The sequence below is a fragment of the Ovis aries genome, chromosome 8 (genome assembly GCF_016772045.2).
Source record: "Ovis aries strain OAR_USU_Benz2616 breed Rambouillet chromosome 8, ARS-UI_Ramb_v3.0, whole genome shotgun sequence".
Classification (NCBI taxonomy): Eukaryota; Metazoa; Chordata; class Mammalia; order Artiodactyla; family Bovidae; genus Ovis; species Ovis aries.
The window spans coordinates 51,210,429-51,232,500 of NC_056061.1; the positions used below are offsets into that span (position 1 = coordinate 51,210,429).

Below are 22,072 nucleotides of genomic sequence, written 5' to 3' on the forward strand. Positions count from 1 at the left end.
ATAGATTGTTTAGGGAACCAGTAAGCGCTTTAAAATAAGCTTGGTTTTTAATCAAAACGACACTATTCCTATTTTTCATTACAGCTTCATTAAGTAAAATTAATATCCACATCGCGTCTGAAATTCAAATGTCTTTGTCTTATCTTTCTTGTACCTAGTACACGGTTACAGAAGAAATGTCAGTTCAGTTTTTCGAAAAGAAACAGATACGTGCCTCACAGTTGCCCAAAGCACGCAGCTTTGTGCTGCATCAAGTTGCTCAAACTGTGCTGCGAGGAAGCCCGTAACTGCTTAAAAGGCCAGGGACTGAAAAGGAGTATTGCACAACTCTTCACCACCCAGCGGTTTCGCTTCCAAATCTGGCTTTCGTATCATCCCGAGGCGGGAGCAGCTCCTTGCTCCACTGGAGACAGCCGGTCCCCCTTCAAAAGCAGCCGGGGTTTCCTCGTCCCAGCCCCGGGCGCCCCTCCCTCCGCCCGAGGTTCCCGTGGAAGGGAAGCCACGTGGGCTGGGGCCCAGGAGTTCCCATTGTCCAGCAACGGAGACCCAGTCATCCCGGAGCGACTCCTGTACTCGGGTCCCTCCAGCCAGGTGGACCAAAGGTCCGCGGGTCTCCGCGCCGTTCCCCTCCCCCGCCGCTCCATTGTCTGCCTCGCCCCGCCCCGGGGGACACGTGCGCCTGCAGCCTCCCGAGCGAGGAGAGCGCGGGGCGGCGGCGGCGTGGACACCGCCTGGAACGGCTACGCGGCCGCGGCGCCGAGGGCGCGGGCCGGGCGCGCACGGACGGGTGGGTACTCTCAGGGCAGCTGCGATCGCGTTCCGCGCCCCCCGCCCCGTTCCCGGCTGGCCCGGGACTGAACGGGGGGTGGGGCGAGCGGGAGCTCGATGGGGGTGGCGTGCGCGTGGTGCCGCGGTGGGGGTGGGGCGGGGCGGGGTGGGGAGATGCCTGTCTCCTGACAAAGGAGAACGAGTGGGACACGCTGAGCCGGCCCGTCCCGCCCCGCCCCGCCCCACCCGGAGGGGAGAGGGAGGGGGAGTGTCGGGAGGGGAAGGGGCGGGCCTTTCATTCACTCTTGGCCCCTCCGCCGCCGCCGGAGCGGAAGGGCGGGGTCTCGCGCCCTCCCGTGTGATGAGGAGCGAGGGTGGCGGGGAGTGAGGGTGGCGGGGAGTGGGGGCGGAACCCGCGGGCGCGCGTCCCGAGGCGTCGGCTACGTCGTCACGTCAGCGCGGGAGAGAGAAAGAGAGGAGCCGACTCGGCAGGGACTGGGGGACGGGGCCGACAGAACGAGCGAGGGAGGGAGCGAGTGAGCAAGCGTGCATCTAGGAGGGGAAGGGCGGCCACTTGTGCCTGAGCGGCCGCGAACGACAGTACGAGCGGTGGGAGAAAGAAGCAGGGAGGGGAAGAAGAAGGGCCTAGGGAAGAGGGCTGACGGAGACTGGTGGTGGTGGGAGAAGGAGAAGGAGGAGCTGGAGGAGGGCAGGAGCTGAGAGAGTGAGTGAGAGAAGCGGACGCGCGAGGGAGGGGAGGGAAGGGGGGGGTGTCACGCGGAGGCGCGCGCGCGCACCGGGAGCGCGCTCGGAGGCGAGTGGAACTGGATCGGGTTTGCTGCCAGCGGCGTGAGCTTCGGCCGCCATTTTACAACAGCTCCACTCGCGCCGGACACAGGGAGCAGCGAGCACGCGTTGCCCGCAACCGGATCTCCTCGGACAGGATTCCTCCGCCGCAGCCCAACGGGGAGGTAACGACCGCTGGGACCCGGGTCTGGGAAGGGAGCTCCGTGACATTGTGGAGTGAGCTGGGGGAGGGCGGTGCGGGGAGAAACCGGCTTTTCTGGAAAATGGATTCCAAGGGAGAGGGGAGCACGTTGACTGGGGCTGCTCAGGAGTAGGCCGCGGCCCGCGCCGTCACTTCCTCCTCCCCTCCATGTGCTGCCGCTGTTCGGGCTTTGTCTGCGGCGCTCCAGGGAGGAGGCGGCCCCGTGGCCCGCGCGGACAGCGAGCGGCGGCGGAGTTGGTGCTGTCGTGGCCGTCGCCGCGGCGCGGGAGTGGGCGGAGAGGAGCCGGTTCCGTCCCGCAGCCGCGCGGCGGGCTTGGGTGGTGCTTGGGGTCTGGCGGGCATGGGGCAGTTCGCGGAACGCCCTCATGCCGCCGGCTTGCCGGCCCCGGCCCGCGGGTGGCACCGGCGGCCCGCGCCTCGCAGTCACTGCCAGGACCGGCCAGGGGTGGGGGCTTGTACCGTGCGCCACGGCGCACGTCTCGGCTGGGCGCGCGGGCGGCCGGGGGTCGCCGGCGCCCGGGGCAGAGAGAGAGCCATGTGTCACGGCCGAGACGGCGGCGCTGGGGGGCGGGGAGAGCCTGTGGCCTGGCGCCGCCGCGGCCTCGGTGTCGAGGGGCGAGGTTCTGCTGCTGCTGCTGCTGCTGCTGCTGGCTGGGGGCTCCAGCCGCGGCTTTGGGTTGCTGTCGGGAGCTGGTGACGGTCGTCTTGGCCTGGGACTCGGTGGGTTGCCGTTGAAGGAAGTTGTAGGACATTTGAAGGCGCGGAGCACGTGTTTCTAATGGGTTCCCGGTGGCCGCGGCGGTGAGGCTGCCGCTCTGGGTGCGGAGTCGGGGGCGGGCTTTGGGGTGCGGGGGTGAAGGGTGGAGAAGCGGGGAGGTGGGAAGGTAGCTTGTGTGAGCGCTTTGTTCTTCGCTGGCTGTTGTTACTGATCTTTAAGCGGCAGGCGGGAAAAGCGCGCACTTTGGGGGTTTACCTTTGAGAGGGAAAAGCCCAGCTTTGCTTGCTCCACACACACCTCATTCTCTGTACGGGCACAGTTGCATGTGGCACGCTGGCTTGTCCTCGTGCTGGTTGGGCTCCATTTGTAATGTGGTTTTTCCTAGGGAGTGTTAGCAGGTGAGTCAGGGGTGGTGCTAAGGAAAAACGTAGTGGATCCGTCCTTCGGTGCCCCGCGCTCCAAATCTGGCTTGTCAGGCGACAGTGACTTTAAAGTAAGGCCTGTTTAAAGGGATGTATAGGCTTTCTGGTGTAGAAATTGGTAGAGAAAGTCAAGATTGGGGCTCTCATATTGTTCTACCCTTTTTGAAGACCCTAGTTTAATTTTGCTTATTGCGTTTGAACAGATCTCTGGAAACATGGCTACAGAACATGTTAATGGAAATGGTACTGAAGAGCCCATGGATACTACTTCTGCAGTTATCCATTCAGAAAATTTTCAGACATTGCTTGATGCTGGTTTACCACAGAAAGTTGCTGAAAAACTAGATGAAATTTACGTTGCAGGTAAGAACTAACACTTGCAAAATTACATTATGAAATTTTTCTATTGGATTTCTGGCTTTGAACTAAAATAGCAACTTTTTGTGGTTTCCAAGAAGTGTGGGACCTGGAGTTTTGCCTTGTTGTGCTAGTAGGTTCTTGTGAGCTAGAGGTTAAGGTGTGTAGAGGGAGGGAAGAAGGAAGGGTTAGGTGGTAAAGGCTGGATGGCCAGATGGTTAAGTATATGATGGTAGCAGGTAGCAACAGCTGTTGAATGTTGGGAGCAGGCTGTGTGACTTTTGGGGGTATTTTTATGGTAGGATTCTGGTTAAATAACTTGGTAATTGTAGACTTGTAGTCTGTCTGTCTCGGTGTTGCTGTTGCTTTTTTTAGTGGTATTTGAAATTGAGTGGAGGTTCCTGTGTCATGCTTGGTACTTTGTTGGTTGATTTTAGAATTTGTAAGCCTATGTATTTACCTTAGAAATACTCGGTGTTCAGAACTGCCTGACTTAGGATAAGATAAAAAAGTTGACTCATTATTTTAAGTATGGTTGAGAGGCCTTCTTTAGTTCATAATGGCTAAGGTATGTGTGTTTTTCATTATATAGATAAAGAGGAATGGAAGAATTTGTAGTTAGCACCTGCATTGGCAAACATGGTTTTTTAAAAAAAACTTTCTAAAAATATTAAAAGTTGACAACTAATTAAGTTTTTTCTTCTCCAGGGCTGGTGGCACATAGCGATTTAGATGAAAGAGCTATCGAAGCTTTAAAAGAATTCAATGAAGACGGCGCATTGGCAGTTCTTCAGCAGTTTAAAGACAGTGATCTCTCTCATGTTCAGGTAATGTTAATTTGGTGTGAGTGTTAAAAAAAAAAAAGTAGTTTTGACTTTTATTCAGTTAGGTATATTTAAGACTTACTCTTGAAAATAATTGGAAAATTCCTTCGCAGAACAAAAGTGCCTTTTTATGTGGAGTCATGAAGACTTATAGGCAGAGAGAAAAACAGGGGACCAAAGTTGCAGATTCTAGCAAAGGACCAGATGAAGCAAAAATTAAGGTATGTCTTTGAAAAGTTTCTTTTTTACTCCTTTCAGTTTTTAAAGTTTTTTGTTTGTTGTTTTGACTATTTTCTAGCTTGGGTAAATATTCCTTGAGTGTGAAATTATTCCTTGTGTGTGTGCTGTAATGTTGAGAGGTAATGACCATGAGATAATTTGTTAATGTTTCCTCATTACTATTTTTTGAAGTGTCCTGCCTTTAACAGTTTCTGTTTCTAAACAACTTTGAAATTTTTCTTGTTATCCATGTATTCTTTCCTAAATCTGTTCTGTTGGTATTCTAAATAAAAGATTTAAAGAAATACAGTCACCATATTTTTCATATGAAACCTGCAGGTCCAGATTACCTGACAGTGGAACTAAAAGGGGGAGGGAATCAGCTCATCCCATACTGATGGAGAGTGTACATTTAGCAGTTGACTGCTTTCCTTAGGATTCTCAAGCCCCCACATTAAATGAGTTAGTATTTTAACACTGCCTTCTTCCTCATTCGTTAGTGTGGGTTTTTAAGGCTAATTTGTTCATTTCTAAAAGCAGCTTTTAATGAAAAAATTGTTTACTGTAGACATGTAAATGAAGAAACTGAGGCTGAGAGAAGAAGTTTTGTTTGCTATCACCCAAGTCACATAGTAGTAAAGTCAACTAGCTTTTGATCTTTGTGTTTTTTACTTGTGTTGATTTTTTGGTTCATAGAAAATATGATGGTCATACTAGTTTTAATGTAGTATTCTTAACATAGTTTGCCCCTGCTCTTGAACCAAGGGTTCTAGTTTTAAGAAAATAAATTATTAGGAAGGGGTGGGTGTCAGTTGTGTTTTAATGGTATAGGAAGAAGAAAGTATGGAGTTAGTAGTTAATGTATAAAATTGAGGCTTTCAAATGAGTGAATTGTATCTGAACTATAAATCTAGTTTTTCCAAAGAAATGGAATATATAGTTGTTACCCATTGTAATTAAATCAGTTGTAAGTAAATCTACACTGAAAGTTACTAAAATTTTATAAAAAGTTGGAAATTTAGTTTGTGAAACATTCATTTCTGTCTTTGGAAGGGAGTGGCGTAAAGCTTCAGTGTGACTTAAATTGTGGCAAGAAATCAGACATTTTTATAGACTATTTTTCAGAGGGAATAAGTGTTTCCTTTTGTTTTTATGGATTGACATAAAACAGATTAACTATTTGGGTCATATAAACATTAAAGTAAAAGAAGCACAGGGATTGCATATGGGGGAAAGGGAAGATGAACCATTTAATTAGTTTATGTGATAGTAAGAGGTTTGAGTTTATTTTTGTTACTAACCCAATATTGCATTGTTAAGCAAGTATATTTGGGTATAATAGAAAAAGACTACTCAAAACGTGTACCAGCTTGTGGACTTTTTTGTTAAGAGAGTTGAGGAATAGAGTTCTTATCAATTACAATATCTTTCCATAACTATTTAATGTTCTTTGGGTAGAAATAAGGGCTTCCCCGTTGGCTAAGAAGGTGAAGTGTGTGCCTGCAGTGTGGGAGACCCAGGTTTGATCCCTGGGTTGAGAAGATCCCCTGGAGTAGGAAATGGCAACCCACTCCAGTACTCTTGCTTGGAAAATTCCATGAACAGAGGAGCTTTTTAGGCTACCTCCATGGGGTCGCAAAGAGTTGGTAGAAATAAAATCTGTCCAGTCTTTTTCATTTAAGAACTAAACTGCTCCTCCCCCCATCACTTGACAGCATTCTGATATGTTTTCTCATGTGCTTGCGATTAGTTTATTTCAAAGTTTATCAGCTAATTATTAGATTCTTTTTATTTAGAAAACTAGTTTTGCGCGTTGTGGGTGAGATGGTGGAAAAGGAATAATCTAACTTTTTCCTTAGGCTAACAGTGGATGACTACTTTCTACTCTTCTGCTTATAATAAGAGATAAAAAGAATCTTTTTATGCTCTGAGTTAAATATAAGTTGTATAAATTTTAACAGTTCACTTTTAGGGAGATAATGTGTAGAGATTATATCGTGTTGCAATTTCATAAAGTTTCCAAAAATTATTTTGGCTCTTTTTCTGAGTGATCCATGCTGTCCTGTGAAGCATGGTACTTGAATGTCAAATGAATAAGAGGTTATTTTTCCTGCATCTCCTCTTAAGTTTGTGGATTTAGATGGAGGAGTGTAATTTGTAAAGGTTGGTGAAACCCCTAGAATGGCAGTGGGTACCTTGGAGTGTGGGTTACTGGGAAATTTGTTGGGTAAGAAAGCTAGGTTTGGAAGAGATAAGTTATCTACCTCCTCCTTCAGGAGAGAATTTCAGCTTAATTATGCAGTCATTTTTTAGAAGGGCGCAATAGATATACCTTGCCTTGAGAGTTGAATCAATATTTTGTGTTGTTCACTAAGCACTACTCAGTAATTGGAGACCAAAAAATAATTTGACCAGGATCCTGAAACTTTTATAAATTAGGGCATATTATGAATTATAAGCACACATTAAAAGAGTTCTAAAACAGACAACAAAAACCTGTTAGTAGGGAATATTGCCAACATAAATGGAAAGATTTGAACAAAATTGATTTTTTCATAACTGCTTGCTGCATGGGTGTGGTCTTATGAATGAAATATATTAATGACATTTTGAACTTTTTAAGGCACTCTTGGAAAGAACAGGCTACACACTCGATGTGACCACTGGACAGAGGAAGTATGGGGGACCGCCTCCAGATTCCGTTTATTCAGGTCAGCAGCCTTCTGTTGGCACTGAGGTAAAGAAACTAAAAACTTGTACCCTTTGTAGTAAATGTACATGTGTCTGGTTTCTTATAGAAATTTTCCATGGTTTTAATTGCATATTTAATTTACAGATATTTGTGGGGAAGATTCCAAGAGATCTGTTTGAGGATGAACTTGTTCCATTGTTTGAAAAAGCTGGACCTATATGGGATCTTCGTTTAATGATGGATCCACTAACAGGTCTCAATAGAGGTTATGCGTTTGTCACTTTTTGTACAAAAGAAGCAGCTCAGGAGGCTGTTAAACTGGTGAGTTTTTTAGTCTTCACATTTGCTATTTTTAATTAAAGCCAGGCCTTTTCTTACTGTGTTAACTGAATGCTTTTGAAGTGCTGATTAGGCAGTCTTTCACATTTTCTATGTACACGTTATAGCAGTATCTTTTGCGGGTATAGTTGAACTGTCTGAGGACCTATAAGGTAGTGTGGTGGAGTTATAGTTACTGGTTCTTTGAAACATTTGGCTGAATGATTTTTTTTTAAATTTTAGGAATTTTAAAAGGTGTAAGAAAGTAACTGTAATAGACAGAGCTCCTGTTGGGCCATATTTGGCTATCCCTTTTTAAGAAATGTTTCATGAAGACATTGCGATAATAACATTTTAGTTAATGAAATAAGTGATTTTATGGTGAATGGCAGTATTTGATTTAAAAATAGCAGATGTCAGGTGAGGACCTAGTTATTTTCCCAATTTAAAGAATTTTAATATTTCAAGTTATGGCTTATATAACTCCTTAAAATTAGTTTTATTCTGTGACTCAAGTGGTTTCTACATTTTGTAGTTGAAGATGTCAAGTTAATTTCAATCCAAGGAATATATCAAAAAGTGCAGCTGGGGAGGAACTTTTGTAAATGGTTCACTATGGCAGACGTTTGTTTTGCACTGTCTGACTTACATGTTATATGGGTAATTCTAAGCAAACTTGAAATTCTTAGACTGATTATTCCTGAATTTTATTTTTTCTTTCCTCACTGTCATCTATATCACATTTTAAGGCAAGCCTTAAGGAGAAAAAGGAAACAAATACACTTGATTTAGCTTTCTATATAGCTTGCATCTCTCCATTGGGGTGTGTAATTGAATATTGTAAGGTTGACATTAGAAAAGTATGCTACTTGGGAAGAATAGAGAATTCAGGATTTGGGGTATTTCTGTTTAAATCAAGGCTGACTTTTCCCTTCTTTCCAAGGATGCTGTTACAGAAGGGAGAGTGTATAGCTCTCTGGTGTTCCATTCAGTGGTAACTGTGAACTGTCAAGATTTTAGTTTAAACAGTTCAAGTAAAATTGAAGACTTTTTAGGGTTCTGGAAAGATAAACTGTAGAAATCATCCAGCTGAATCTAAAAGAACATTTTGCCAGATAGTAATAAAGTAGCGGCAAGTTTTAATGTGGAAATGTAGAGTGATTGAGAAGGCAATGAGCTATCTTATCTCACTACAAAAAGCTCTTGTAGAATTTAATGTCAGACCCAGTTTATTTACTAGGTAATACATAAAGCTTAGTTTTGTTTAGTGGTGCGATTACTTAGTGTTACAAGTAATGATACATGTATTTATTAATTTTTTAATAGGAATTATTAAACCGATACTTGACTAAATTTTTGCTGCCAAAAGACACCAATTATGGTAGGTCCTCACTAGAGTATTTCTAGGTGATGTTCAGAATCTTTATAGTAAAGAAACATAGTTAGAAGAAGATACATAATCCAGTCCTAACATGACAATTTTGATTGCCAATAAATACACATGAAATATGTTTCAGTTTGGGCAGTTGCCTTGGCTTAACATAATATAGTCCAAAATTGCATTGCTGTAGGCTTAGAGTAGTCTTAATAACAGTTAAGTTTTTGACTGTAACGTGGAAATTTCCAGATAGCCAAACAGCTATTTTGATTGGTCTAGGAACAGTTCTTAAACAAATGTTTTTACATTTTTTTTCTGGGTTTGAATTTGAGTCCTTATCTGGGGGAATGATTACTTTTTGCTCTCTAATCAATAGGAGGCTCTGCATTTTAGTGTCTTTTCAAAGATAGTCTTAGTAGTAGGATGAATTGGATGTATTCTTACGGCTTTTTCTGAAAAGATGTTTTACCATAGGTAGGATTATGGTTTTAGAATTGGGAGACTTGCCTTAGTACAACAGTAAAAGAAAGGACTAGGCTTTTGAGGAAATGAAACATTCTAGAGAAATAAAAAACTGAAGTTGATTTGGATATTTTATGTTATCTTGTTTTGATTCCTGGATATGAGTTACACCCCAAATGTATTTTTTAAGGGACCATATTTTGAAGACCGTACCTAGTTGTGTCATATCACAAGTCTACTTGAGTTACAGCTTTATCAAAGAAATTTTAATATAAGATAGTTGAACTGTTCTAGTTGTACATAATCAAGAGTTGAGAAAATGTCTTTTTTAGATTATAGATTAGACAAGATTGAAGCAGCATCACTTTTTGTTTTCCTATACTTTGAGTATCTTGAGAAATACCTTAGATTGAGATAGTTTATATTTGGTCTTATTTTTTGAGACATATAATTCAGCAGTGACTTCCAATAAAAAATGTAGATTTTAAATTTGCATCTGAATTACTTGTAGAAATGGGTTGATGTTAACAGCTGAAGAGACATGAAGTTAAAAAGCAACTGCAAACTTCTTAGTCACCCTGTTTTCAGCTAACATTTGCCTTGTATTTGGGGGAATAAGAAAATGTATCTCTAAATGATGATAGTCTAGCTGCGGAAGCAAGATCTAAATTTGTGGGAAGGTGTTTAATAGCTGCCACTTGTTGCTTGTTAAGGTGCAGGAGCTGTGCTCTGTGCCACATTATTACTTTTAAATACCACTGCAAAAAAAAAAATACCACTGCAACCCATTTCTCAAGGTAAGTGAAATACCTTCTTTCTACAGTGAATAAATAGACTGGGTGGATTGCCCAAGGCCATGCAGGTTTAGTTTATTTAGCATGTTCTTACTGTTAACTGGACATAACAGTTTAAACCAGCAATATATGTTATGTTGCCAGTGAGCCCAATTCTTTGTGTAGTGGTTTAGGTGGTCTTAAAAGGTGTTGAGTGTGAGTCTTCTCTGCTGCCAAATTTATTTCTGGCATCTAACCAGTTTGTACCATCTTCCTGCTAACACCCTAGTCTAAGGTACCATTTGAAGAGTCCTAGCTAGTCTCATTGCTTTCCGTTGCCCCTTTACAGTCTTATCATTTAGCCATGTAGGTTAGATCGCAGCATTCCCATCCTGAGAATAATGGCTTCTAAACAGGGCTCTATCTGATAAAGTTTCTGCTTAACCTCTCTCCTTCTCTTCTTTATTACTGTTCCATCCATACTCTGCCTTTTTTGTCCTCCTCCAAAGCTATGACCATTTCCAACTCAAGGTTGCCTTCTGTGCTTTCCATCACTTCCTCCAGTTAGCCCAGCTGCTACCTACTTATCGATCAGATTTTCTTAGAGGGCCTTTCTAAAAAAGGCTTACTACCCAGTTGCCCCATGACAGTGTACTGAACATGATTAAAAAAAATAATATTTGATGTACTTAAAATTATTTCTTGACTTTGTAAGATGATTTGCATCACTCTTCCCTTCAGAGAATTTACTCTTTTTCTGCGTCCCTGACATTCAGAACAGTGCCACTGTAGAATAGGTACTGGATAAATAACTTGACCGGCTGACTAGTGCTGTCTTATTGAAAGATTTTCTAGCTTTCATTTGCAATTATTCTCTGCTACCATCAGCCCTAGGGATTAACATAGATTCATGGGGAGGGTGACACTTTGTCCTCTGTAGCATTTGGTGTTGTCACAAAGTCCAAGAGGAACGCAGGCAGGTGTGTATGTGTATTTGTATGTGTGCTTCTGGAATTGGAGCCCAAGGCAACTGGCTTTGCAAGTGCCCATTATGGTCCATTACAGTGGAAGTGTCTTACTGAAAAAACTTCTTGCGAAGACTGGAATACTGACCTATATTTACATGTTAAGATTTGTGACTTTAATAGCCACTGATGGTTTATTCACCACAGTGGTTGTATACATCAGTGCATTCGATGAATGCAGCTGACAAGAGACGTCCACAAAGTATTTTAAGTAGCAATTAGCAAATGTTTACTGTGAATAACATGAAAACTTTTACTATGAGCGTACAAGTAGTTTGATCCAGTTCTTGACTTTGGGGTTTCTGCAACATTAGAGGCTAACTACAGTTAATTAAAGTGGAAGCTGGTGGGTCACAGGGTAAAGGAAGGATGAAGGGATAGATTGCTTTGAGTTGGGGTTGTTAGAGAAGGCTTTGTCCTAAAGAGGTTTGAGTAGGGAGGGAAGTGAAGGAAATAGATGAATTGAGTTGAAGCAGTGTTTTGTGGGAAGAAAGATGAAACTTGTTAAAGTGAATGCTAAAAGGCAGTAGTCATTGACTACTGGACTGAGTTGCATGGTGCCATTGAAAGTTTGAGTGTTAGTGTAGGTTGCATAATGTAAATATGTTATAGATGGTATTTCTTTTTTCCTTATCAGTGATTTGAATGAGGGTATATAGTTGGACTGGTTGAAATGTTTGGTGACTTGAATTTGCATGTGGTGATAAATGCCATGGGGGATGACAAAATAAGGATCTGAAAAGATTTTGATAGCCTGGGATAGTAGTTTATATCAGAAGGGTGGAATTGAGTGGGGTTGAAAGTCAGGTCCTATACACAACTTACTCATAAGCAAACTGTAGTGTGTCAGTAGTGTGGTATGATTGCCAAATAAGCTGAGATAATCTTGGACTGCGTGTTATAGAAGCCAGTGTTTAGAAGTGTTAGAATAGTCTCCAGCTTACTCTAGACTCTTCATTCTTAGCCTGCATTTGTATTGTGTTATGAATGTCACTATTTTGTGACACTCCTGGAGGCACTTTCCAATTTCAGAGAAGGAATGATTAGCCAAGCAAAGAGGACTGAGTCGTAAGCATTGTGTGTAGGTATGTGAAGTGCCTCATTTGGAGGAGGAAATAGATTCATTGGAGAATTTTTAGGGAAGTAGGTTTGACTCAGTGTAAAGCAGACTTAAGTGGATAGGCTTGGGAGGCAGCTGTTTTGCTGCTATAAGGAGAGTTAGGACTGAGCAACTACTTCTGGATCAGATTCCAAATCTGAGGTTGCTGAGTTTCTGGGGATTTGTTGACTGATTGGCTATGAGGCAAGGAAAGAGTGACTTGGTGTTTTTGAGCCTGGGTGATGGGAATGTTCCAGGCTGTACAACTCATTTTGGTGTTCTGAAATACTGAAACTATATTGGTTCATCGTTGTTTTATTTGATTACCTCATTGTGCTACTGGATCTGAAAGCTAGATTTCTAAAACTTGTTCATTTCAGTGCCAACTTTCCTAGAGTTTGGAAAAGACCACATTTTTTTGTTTATCTTGATACCATCATATAGTCCTGATTACTTAACCCTTGAGACTAAGGGTTTATCAGCATTAAATCAGAATCTCTAGTAAGCATCAGAACAGTTGTTTGTAATGCCTTTCTACCATCTCAGTCACTGTTACCTGCTAGGATGTAAAATTTAATTTTAACTTTAAGATGATAGATTGGCCTTAAAAATGCTAGAGTAAGGAAAGTTAATTCAAATATACATGTAAAAGTACATGCTTAATCTGTAGATGCGGATACTGCTTTGAAAATGTTTACTTTTGCCTCATTTGGACAATATGCCCAGAGAGTCTTTTTTCCTTTAATGACTTCACTGGAGAACCGGTTTACTCTCTATGGGTCAGTTAAAAATGTCTCCATTTTTTAAATTAAAAAAATGTGGATGAAGAGTTACAGTTTTCTTTGTAAATCCTGCTAAATATTCATAGCTTCCTATTGGTCAGACCGAATGAATGAATGCTAAGTTGCTTCAGTCGTGTCTGGCTCTCTGTGACCCCATGGGCTGTAGCCCACCAGGCTCCTCTGTGCATGGAATTCTCCAGGCAAGAATACGGGAGTGGGTTTCCATTTCCTCCTCTAGGGGAATCTTCCCCACCCATGGATCAAACCTGTGTCTTTTACATCTCCTGCACTGTCAGGGAGGTTCTTTACCTCTGATGTTACCCGGGAACCCACCAGGTCTGACTTGTTCAGACTGCTGCTGCTAAGTCGCGTCAGTCGTGTCCGACTCTGTGTGACCCCATAGACGGCAGCCCACCAGGCTCCTCTGTCCCTGGGATTCTCCAGACAAGAACACTGGAGTGGGTTGCCATTTCTTTCTCCAGTGCGTGAAAGTGTGTCTGACTCTTAGCGACCCCATGGACTGTAGCCTACCAGGCTCTTCATCCGTGGTATTCTCCAGGCAAGAGTACTGGAGTCGGGTGCCATTGCCTTCTCCAGACTACTGTCATTTTAAATACCTTCTACCTACCCTACCTTGATTAACCAGAGGAGGGCTATGAGGATAGGTTAGAAGGGAAGAAACTTTGCTTATATAGAAAATAATGGCAACAGTTATCACCATTTTGAAGCAGCATTGTTAAGTGCATAGCCCCTGGTCTTAGAATATTTGGAAAACAAAAATACAGAAAAGGGAAAGTGATACCAAATTCTGTCATCTTCAAAGTAACTCCTCTTTCTCTCTTTTCCTTTTAAAACTTTGCATTCCATTCCATTCCTCCCGCCCCCTCCCGATTTTAGTTTTTTTTTTTTTGGTCAACTTCTGGAATTACAGACTAAATGACCAAATTAAAAGTCATTGATTTGTTGCTAAGGCTGGCTATTTGATGCTTACTTGTAAAAATCTAGGGAATGTACATGTCTTAAATAGTTTATTGTGTTCTTAGATTAACTTACTTGTGTGGTGGGATATTGTAGTCTCATTGTCCATAATCCCATGCAATGATGGATTCAACCATAGGTCTACTATCTGCAGATAACTGCATATTTCTACTTTTACGAGGTGTTTGGTCTAAATACAAATAGTATGGGAAAACAAAGTCCAGGGCGGTATTTCTTAACCTCGGCACTATTTTAGACTAGATAGCTATTATGCTGGGCTATTTTGTGAATTATAGGATGTTTGGTAACATCTCTGACTTCTTCTTACCCACTAAGTACTAACAGCAAGTCCCACCTCTAGTTGGCCAAAATCTGCCTGTTTATAGTAGGTAAGTCGTGTCCAACTGTTTTTGTGATCCCATGGACTGTAGCCCACCAGGCTTCTCTGTCCATGGGATTTCCCAGGCAAGAAGACTGGAGTGGGTTGCCATTTTCTTCTCCAGGGTATGGAACCTGCCTCTCCTGCATTGGCAGGCGGATTCTTCACTGTTAAGCCACTAGGTCTAGTTGACCAAAATCTTTCTAGACATTGTCAAATGTGCCTCCTCCCTCCCTGGGCAAAAGCTACACCTGTTGAGAACTACTGATCTGTGTTAACAAGAAGCGTGTTTTTATTGATCCTTATAGAATTTAGGGATTGCAGAGTATTTAGTTGAGCTCAAATATACAGGTATGCAGAAGAGATTTCGATAGTGAAGTTTCAGGGAAAGCATTATATTCAGAGGCGTAGCAGTATAAGAACTGACATCATTAACCAAGATTACAAGTGTGGAGAAAGGGAAGAAGTGGGGGGAATTTTAGGATGGACTTACTAATGTCCAGCTATTTGAACTTTGTTTTGCTGATGGGATATTTTTTTTCCCAATAGGCAAAATTGTGATTAAAAAAAAAAAAATGTCTCTGGCATAAGTGTAAAGAATAGAGGTAATCTTGGGATCATGATGACCAGTCAGTCAGTTCAGTCGCCCACTCTTTGCAACCCCATGGACTGCAGCACAGCAGGCTTCCCTGTCCATCATCAACTCCCGGAGCCTACTCAAACTCAGGTCTATCGAGTCAGTGATGCCATCCAACCATCTCATACTCTGTTGTCTCCTTCTCCTCCTGCCTTCACTCTTTCCCAGCATCAGGGTCTTTTCCAATGAGTCAGCTCTTCGTATTAGGCGGCCAGAGTATTGGAGTTTCAGCTTCAACACCAGTGAATGTTCAGGACTGATTTCCTTTAGGATTGACTGCTTTGATCTCCTTGCAGTCCAAGGGACTCTCAAGAGTCTTTTGCAACACCACAGTTCAAAATGATGACCAGAGATTTGGCCAAGTGTGAACTGAGTCATTGGGGGCAAAAAACTACAAAACTGTTGTGAACTGGAGGGAAAGATGTTTGAACTTCGTGTTTAATTTTGAATACCTGGAGATAATGGAGAAAGGGACAGTGAGGAATCAATTTTCTGACTTAGCTGTATTTCCTTCACTCATATCTTATGTACCTGTTGCACAAGAATCAGAATAACAGGGATAGGAGCTTTTTGGGTTTTGCCTCTATGGTTTTGTTGCCTTTTATGATTTAGGGTTACTTGAAGATTGTTTACATTTTAATATAGTTTTATAGTTGTTTCTATACTTATACCATAATCTACTTGTCTTTGTCCAATTTTATCAAAGGCTTGATGAAAATGAAATGGGGGGGGAAATGTAGAGCCAGATTCAGAATAGTGAGGTTCTCCTTTTAGACTTAAGGATTTGAAGCTGAAGAATCATTATTGTAACTTTTTATGAGTGGTTAGGGGAGATGGAAAAATAAGATTGAAGTGCTGATTAACAAAAAGGCAGAAAGCTTGGTGACAATTTGAATCCATTTTCCTTAACATGGAAAGAGTTAGCAGGATGCTTTTAAGTAGAAAACAAAGTAGTGTGTAATCAGTAATTTGGAATTTAAGCTGCTTACAGATTTGATTCTTACCAGATTTGCTAAATTTCAAGGACTTGACAATTTTTGGTTTAGTTCATAAACGTGATCAATGTTTTGTTGTTACAGTCTTCCTATGTCTCAGATTATAATTTTTTAAAGGATACTTGATAAACTTAAGTGTTGAGTTCTTAGTTTGTTAAAAGGTCTTGCTTTTGTGTATGGGATTTGTGTGTCTTTCTGTAATACGCACCTGTCATAGGATATTTTAAGTATTTTTAAAACGGTGCACTTTTCCCCCTTTCAGTATAATAATCACGAAATTCGTTCTGGAAAACACATTGGTGTCTGCATCTCGGTTGCCAACAACAGGCTTTTTGTGGGCTCTATTCCTAAGAGTAAAACCAAGGAACAGATTCTTGAAGAATTTAGCAAAGTAACAGGTAAGTTGGATTTATTTGGAAGGAGGTGCAAGTTGTAATGCTTAAGGTAATTGCGTACTTCTACTTGCCAAGCACTGTTTTAAGCACTACATTTATTGACTCATTGTATTTTTTCTGTAGCCATATAAGATAGGTATCTGCATATTTCAGACATGGAATCAGAAGGTTTTGGGAAGTTACTTGCTGAATGTTAGATAGTAAGGAATATGTCTGGGATTTGAACTCAATCTGCACAATCATTGTTGTGCTTCCTATTTTGGAAGATTGTATTTCTTTGTGTGTTTTTATGCATGTTGAGGTGCTGGTTGACTTCTTAGTAAAAATATTTGGTAGGTATTGACTTGAATTTCCAAATTATAGGAATAGTGAGTACTCTTGCTATAAGCAGAGTCTACATTGTCTTTGAATTTAAGTTTCCAAGTGACAGGCTTTTATAAGAAAACAATTTTATCTGCCTAGAATATATTTAGCAAATTATCCGCCTGTTACCAGTTTCCAGGATCATTTGAAATTTTTATACAATACTAAGATAGTTTATTTCATTTGACATAAACATACAGATATCTGAGGCCAGGAGAGTGCCATTAAAAATTAGGTTTTACTTGGATGGGATGAAACATTTTATATTTCTGGTTTTCCTAAAACAGGTTTGTAAAGATTTCATGCCTCTCTGTTGTCTAATTAATGGAAGCAGAATAGTCCTCAGGTCTAAGTAAAAAGGGTACCTTTTTTTTTTTTTAATGGAGATTTTTGCGTTAGGAATACTTGGGAAAGTGTGGATGAGGTAAATTATCTTGACCAGTGTTTTTGAGCTGGACAGAATTTTGAGTATTTTTAAAAATATATATTAAAAAATATATTTTAATATATCTGGACCAATATTTTCAGTATATTATCTCTTGTAAAGATAAGAGATTAGTTTTCATTTTGATATTTAAGGATAATAATAGCAAAAAAATCTTTTGGTCTGCTTATTTTATCTAATTTCCCTGGAATGGTTGCTTCCTTTCAGAGGGTCTTACAGACGTCATTTTATACCACCAACCAGACGACAAGAAAAAAAACAGAGGCTTTTGTTTTCTTGAATATGAAGATCACAAAACAGCTGCCCAGGCAAGACGTAGGTTAATGAGTGGTAAAGTCAAGGTCTGGGGAAATGTTGGAACTGTTGAATGGGCTGATCCTATAGAAGATCCTGATCCTGAGGTTATGGCAAAGGTAATGACAGTTGGGTTAAGATTTTCTTTTGTGGTGTTGGTGGGAGCAGCAGAAGGCTTTAGAGAGTGGAGGAAAACTTCGTGTGCTTTTTTAAACTGTGCTTTGAAAGCGAGAGAAGTGTTCTGTGTTAAAGGCCACACACCAGAAATAAATAACAAGTGCATGGAGGGTGAGTTTAGAAATTATTCGTGGACCCTCAGCGATAGTTGTGTAGCATCATTAGTCTCATGAAGTAGTTAGCCTACATGCTGAGGAGATGACTTTCATTTTTGTGTGGATTCAAAAAGCAATTGCTGTAAGTTTTTTGAGAATGGTGCCATTTGATTACATGGTTTTTATGTTAAAAGTTCTACTCCTAAAAATAGTGAACTGTACTGGCCTCAGCAGAGCTGCTGCAGTTACAAGGTTTAGCTATTATTAGGTATCCTGCTTCAGCAGTCAGTTGAGACATCTATGAGAACAAATATCTCTTGAGTCAACACTTCACCACTTTACCAGTGCAGTGCACAGTTAAGTTACTCCACCCTTTGTCTTTTTAAGAATCCTCTTTAATGGTGATAGGCCAGCAAATAGAGTGAGTTCACTTAAATAAGGAAAGGAGTGTGAGGTATCAGTTGTGAATATTAAATAGTAAATATTCTTGAGGACAGAGATATTTAGGATTCATTCTTTTTTTCTTTGGCTTATTAAGCTTTCATTAGCCCTCTAGGTTAAGAAATTCAGATGCTACTTCAGGTATTTTAGGAGGAAGTGATAATATTTTTTAGTCAGGATCTTTCAGGATTGGAAGAATTTATCTTAGTGCTTTGAATATTCTTCTCTGTGAAGGGTTTCAGTTAGTTTTGACTTGATTTGTTAAGTTCAGCTGCTTTTTAAGATGGCATAGTATTCACGTTTGGAGAAGGAAATGACACCCCACTGCAGTATTCTTGCCTGGAAAATTTCATGGATGGAGGAAACTGGTAGGCTACAGTCCATGGGGTCATGAAGAGTTGGACATGACTGAGTGACTTCACTTTCACTTTTCACTTTCATGCATTGGAGAAGGAAGTGGCAACCCACTCCAGTGTTCTTGCCTGGAGAATCCCAGGGATGGGGGAGCCTGGTGGCTTGCCATCTGTGGGGTCGCACAGGGTTGGACATGACTGAAGCAACTTAGCAGGAGCAGTATTCACACTATTAGGAAATCACCACCTCCATTTTGATTGTAAAATAATAGCTAACGGAAAGTACTAGGACTTGCCTTGTGGCTCATCTGGTAAAGAATCTGCCTGCAATGCAGGAGACCCCGGTTCAATCCCTGGGTTGAGAAGATGTCCTGGAGAAGGAAAAGGCTACCCACTCCAGTATTCTGGCCTAGAGAATTCCATGGGGTCACAAAGAGTCGAACACGACTGAGCGACTCTCACTTCACTTCAGGAAATACTGTGCATAGCGTGTTTTGTTTTTTTGAGCAACAAGTACAGTGGCTTCCCACGCACACCTGCCACCATACTTGCACAGCCTCCCCCACTATCAGTATCCTTGCTAGAGTGGTACGTTGTTATAATCAGTGATTTAAACTAAAAGGTTTATAATTCAGTCTTTCCATTAGGGTTCACTTTTGGTGTTCCGCATCCTATAGATTTGACAAATGTATGTCTTGTGTCCATCATCATAGTCTCATACAGAATATTTTGATTGCCTTAAGAATTCTCCACGGTTGCCTCTTCATCTCTTCTCCTTCATTCCTGGCAAACATTGCTCTTTTTACTATCTCCATAGCTTTGTCCTTTTCCAAATGTCACATACATAGTTGGAATCATATAGTATGTAACCATTTAAGATACCTTCTCTTATTCCATGTCTTTTTATGGCTTGATGCCTCATTTCTTGTTTAGTACTAAGTAATATTCCATTGTTTGAATGAACTGCAGTTTATCCAATCACCTACTGAAGGACAGCTTTGTTACTTCCAAGTTTTGGCAATTATGAATTAAGGTGTACTAAGCATCCATATGCAGGTTTTTGTGTGGACATGTTTTCACCTCTTTTGAGTAAGTATCAAGGAGTGTGATTAGTGGATCATATGATACAAAAGTAAGTTTAGTTTTGTAAGGAGCTGCCAAAATTGTGTAATTTTGCATTCTAATACGGTGAATATGTTGTTCAACGTTCTCAACAGCATTCGATGGTGTTAGTGTTTTGTATTTTGGGCGGTCATTCTAATAGTTTGTAATGATACCTCACTTTTAATTTGCAATTCCCTAATGACATGTGATACTGAGCATCTCTTCTTATGCTTAGTCACCATCTGTGTATCTTTGAGGTATCTGTTTAGAATTTTGCCCATTAAATTCAGTAGCTCCTTAATGTTTGCCCAGATGAGTTGAAAATTTAGTCTAGTTTATATTTCTAATGGATTGTGACCAAAGTTAAGTTTGCAGGGTTGGGGTGGTGGCATCTTGGAAATTTAATTGTTTGGAAGTATATAGAAGCTTTTGTTTCTTAAATTTCAGGTAAAAGTGCTGTTTGTACGCAACCTGGCTAATACTGTAACAGAAGAGATTTTAGAAAAGGCATTTAGTCAGTTTGGGAAACTGGAACGAGTGAAGAAATTAAAAGATTATGCTTTCATTCATTTTGATGAACGAGATGGTGCTGTCAAGGTAAATGACTGGGGGAATAATCATAGGTATCTAATTAATGGCTAATGATTTTTAGTTATCCTAAAATCAGGTTTTAGAAAATTGAAGGAAACTCAGGTCGTGTAATCTGCTCAAGCTAACCTTTATTGGCCTTGGGAGATTGCCTCACTAAACTAAGTCAAAAATATTCATTAAAGAGCTGGCTTTTTAAATCAAAGAATCCTGTTTTGTCTCATCCTCCTGAGGTTAATGATAAATGATTTTTCTTTTTAACTTTAAATGAATCACAGTTGTGAAAGGTCTCTTGTATTCATCAGTACCTGATTTTTTTTAAGGCTATGGAAGAAATGAATGGCAAAGACTTGGAGGGAGAAAATATTGAAATTGTTTTTGCTAAGCCACCAGATCAGAAAAGGAAAGAAAGAAAAGCTCAGAGGCAAGCTGCAAAGAATCAAATGTAAGTGAAAGTTGTACAGATTTTAATATTGATTAACTAGTGAATAACAAATGTTCCTCAAACCTGTTTAAAACAAATCCATAGCATGCTTTTTACCTTTTAAAGAAGACTTGAAGTTTGATTTAAAAGCTTTGAGTCAGATAAATGCCGAGAATCTAAAGAAATATTTATTGAGTTCTTGCCATTGCATAGAAGTGAAAAATCAATCTAGAATATTCTTTATTATATTTTATAGAATGTACTCCTGAATATGTATGTTAAATATTCACAATCCCAAAGTCTTGACAGAATATTTAGTTAAATGGTGGATTTTTTTCTCTGAGGAAGAAGTACAAATTGCCAATTAAGATTCTGCTTCCTTTGTACCAAAAAGAGAGTTCTTTACCAATACATAGTGCCCATTACTGGCATCTGAAGCATTTCATATACTAAGCGTGGGTTTTGAAAAACGAAATGAGTGTATAGTTAATAAAATAACCAAATAGCATAATAATGAGGTCAAATAGCATAATATTGAGGTAAGAAAACAAATATGTAAATGCATTGTATAAATTGAATCTTTTAAGGATATCTGCTTATTAAGACAGTGAAGGAAACTTTTAGCTAGGTAAGAATGAAGTTTGCAGTATAAAAAAAAATTGGTAATTGATTTCTAAGGAGGAAGAGGGGTAATCATTGTTTTATGGCAAGAACAGTAATCACTGAGCTTAACTATATCTCAGGTCAGTTTTCTGTCTATTGCCCTTGTAGGGGAAACTTCTGTTTCATAATCAAGGAAGCATTCAAATTTCAGTTTCTGTAGTTGGCAAGTTCTGAGCCTCAGTTTCTTTAATTTTAAAAGGGGAACAGATTAATTTATGTACGATGTCTTGTACTATGAATATCCAGGTAATCTGTCTGTACTTGCCCTAGGACTAAAGAAACGTGCTTTTATAGGGCTGGTGGTAGTATAAAAAAGATTACTAATTAAGATCTAGGTTTTGAAGGAGTTAATGCTCCATCTAAAATCCCTGAGTATACTCTATGCAGTGAAAATAACTTTATCATGTCTCTTTCACAAGACAATTAAATGGTTATGGTTTTTTAATGCAGCGGCAGAATGTAAGTATAGGAGATTACATTGGGTAAGTGATTAGAGCAGTTACAGCTCTGACTTGATAGATGAAGGGTGATGCTAAATTGCAGGTGGAAAGTGTTTCAGTATATCTGTTACTATTTGAAAAGAAAAGCCAAAGGGATGACTGCATGTGATGCTTGCACTTTACCTCAAGGCAGTCTTTCACTGTTTTTTTTTTTTTTAAAGAACAAATGTAAAAAAAAAACACTACAGCACACATCTCTACTTAACTCCTCATTACGTCCCTGTGAGTTGAGTACTCTGTCTCCCAGTTTGAAATGAGGAAACTGAGGCACAGAGGTCAACTTCCCAAGGTCAGTCGCAAAGCTAGTAAGTAGTGGAGTTGAATTAAAACCAAGGCAGTCTGGTTCCCAGGGTTTTCACTTTTTATTCACTATACCAGTTTCCTCAATCTATACA

At 40.7% G+C, this 22,072-nt stretch overlaps 1 protein-coding gene across 9 annotated transcripts in view; it reads left to right on the top strand.

The window, feature by feature from the left end:
* Positions 1 to 677: 677 nt before the first annotated feature.
* The window catches only part of SYNCRIP (synaptotagmin binding cytoplasmic RNA interacting protein), a 30,011-nt gene continuing 8,616 nt past the window's right edge, over positions 678 to 22,072 (top strand). For 4 of the 9 annotated variants that reach the window (XM_004011296.6, XM_060419583.1, XM_015097395.4 and 1 more), the window contains exons 1-10: positions 1,207 to 1,739; positions 3,121 to 3,280; positions 3,983 to 4,101; positions 4,212 to 4,319; positions 6,941 to 7,054; positions 7,154 to 7,330; positions 16,098 to 16,233; positions 17,246 to 17,451; positions 19,950 to 20,099; positions 20,414 to 20,535. In XM_004011296.6, coding sequence (XP_004011345.1) covers positions 3,133 to 3,280; positions 3,983 to 4,101; positions 4,212 to 4,319; positions 6,941 to 7,054; positions 7,154 to 7,330; positions 16,098 to 16,233; positions 17,246 to 17,451; positions 19,950 to 20,099; positions 20,414 to 20,535 — 1,280 coding nt within the window. In that variant the 5' untranslated portion in view covers positions 1,207 to 1,739; positions 3,121 to 3,132. Of the gene's footprint in view, positions 788 to 1,206; positions 1,740 to 3,120; positions 3,281 to 3,982; positions 4,102 to 4,211; positions 4,320 to 6,940; positions 7,055 to 7,153; positions 7,331 to 16,097; positions 16,234 to 17,245; positions 17,452 to 19,949; positions 20,100 to 20,413; positions 20,536 to 22,072 lie in introns of those variants that run through there. The other 5 variants (XM_012182822.5, XM_060419585.1, XM_060419586.1 and 2 more) reach the window with 2 other exon arrangements.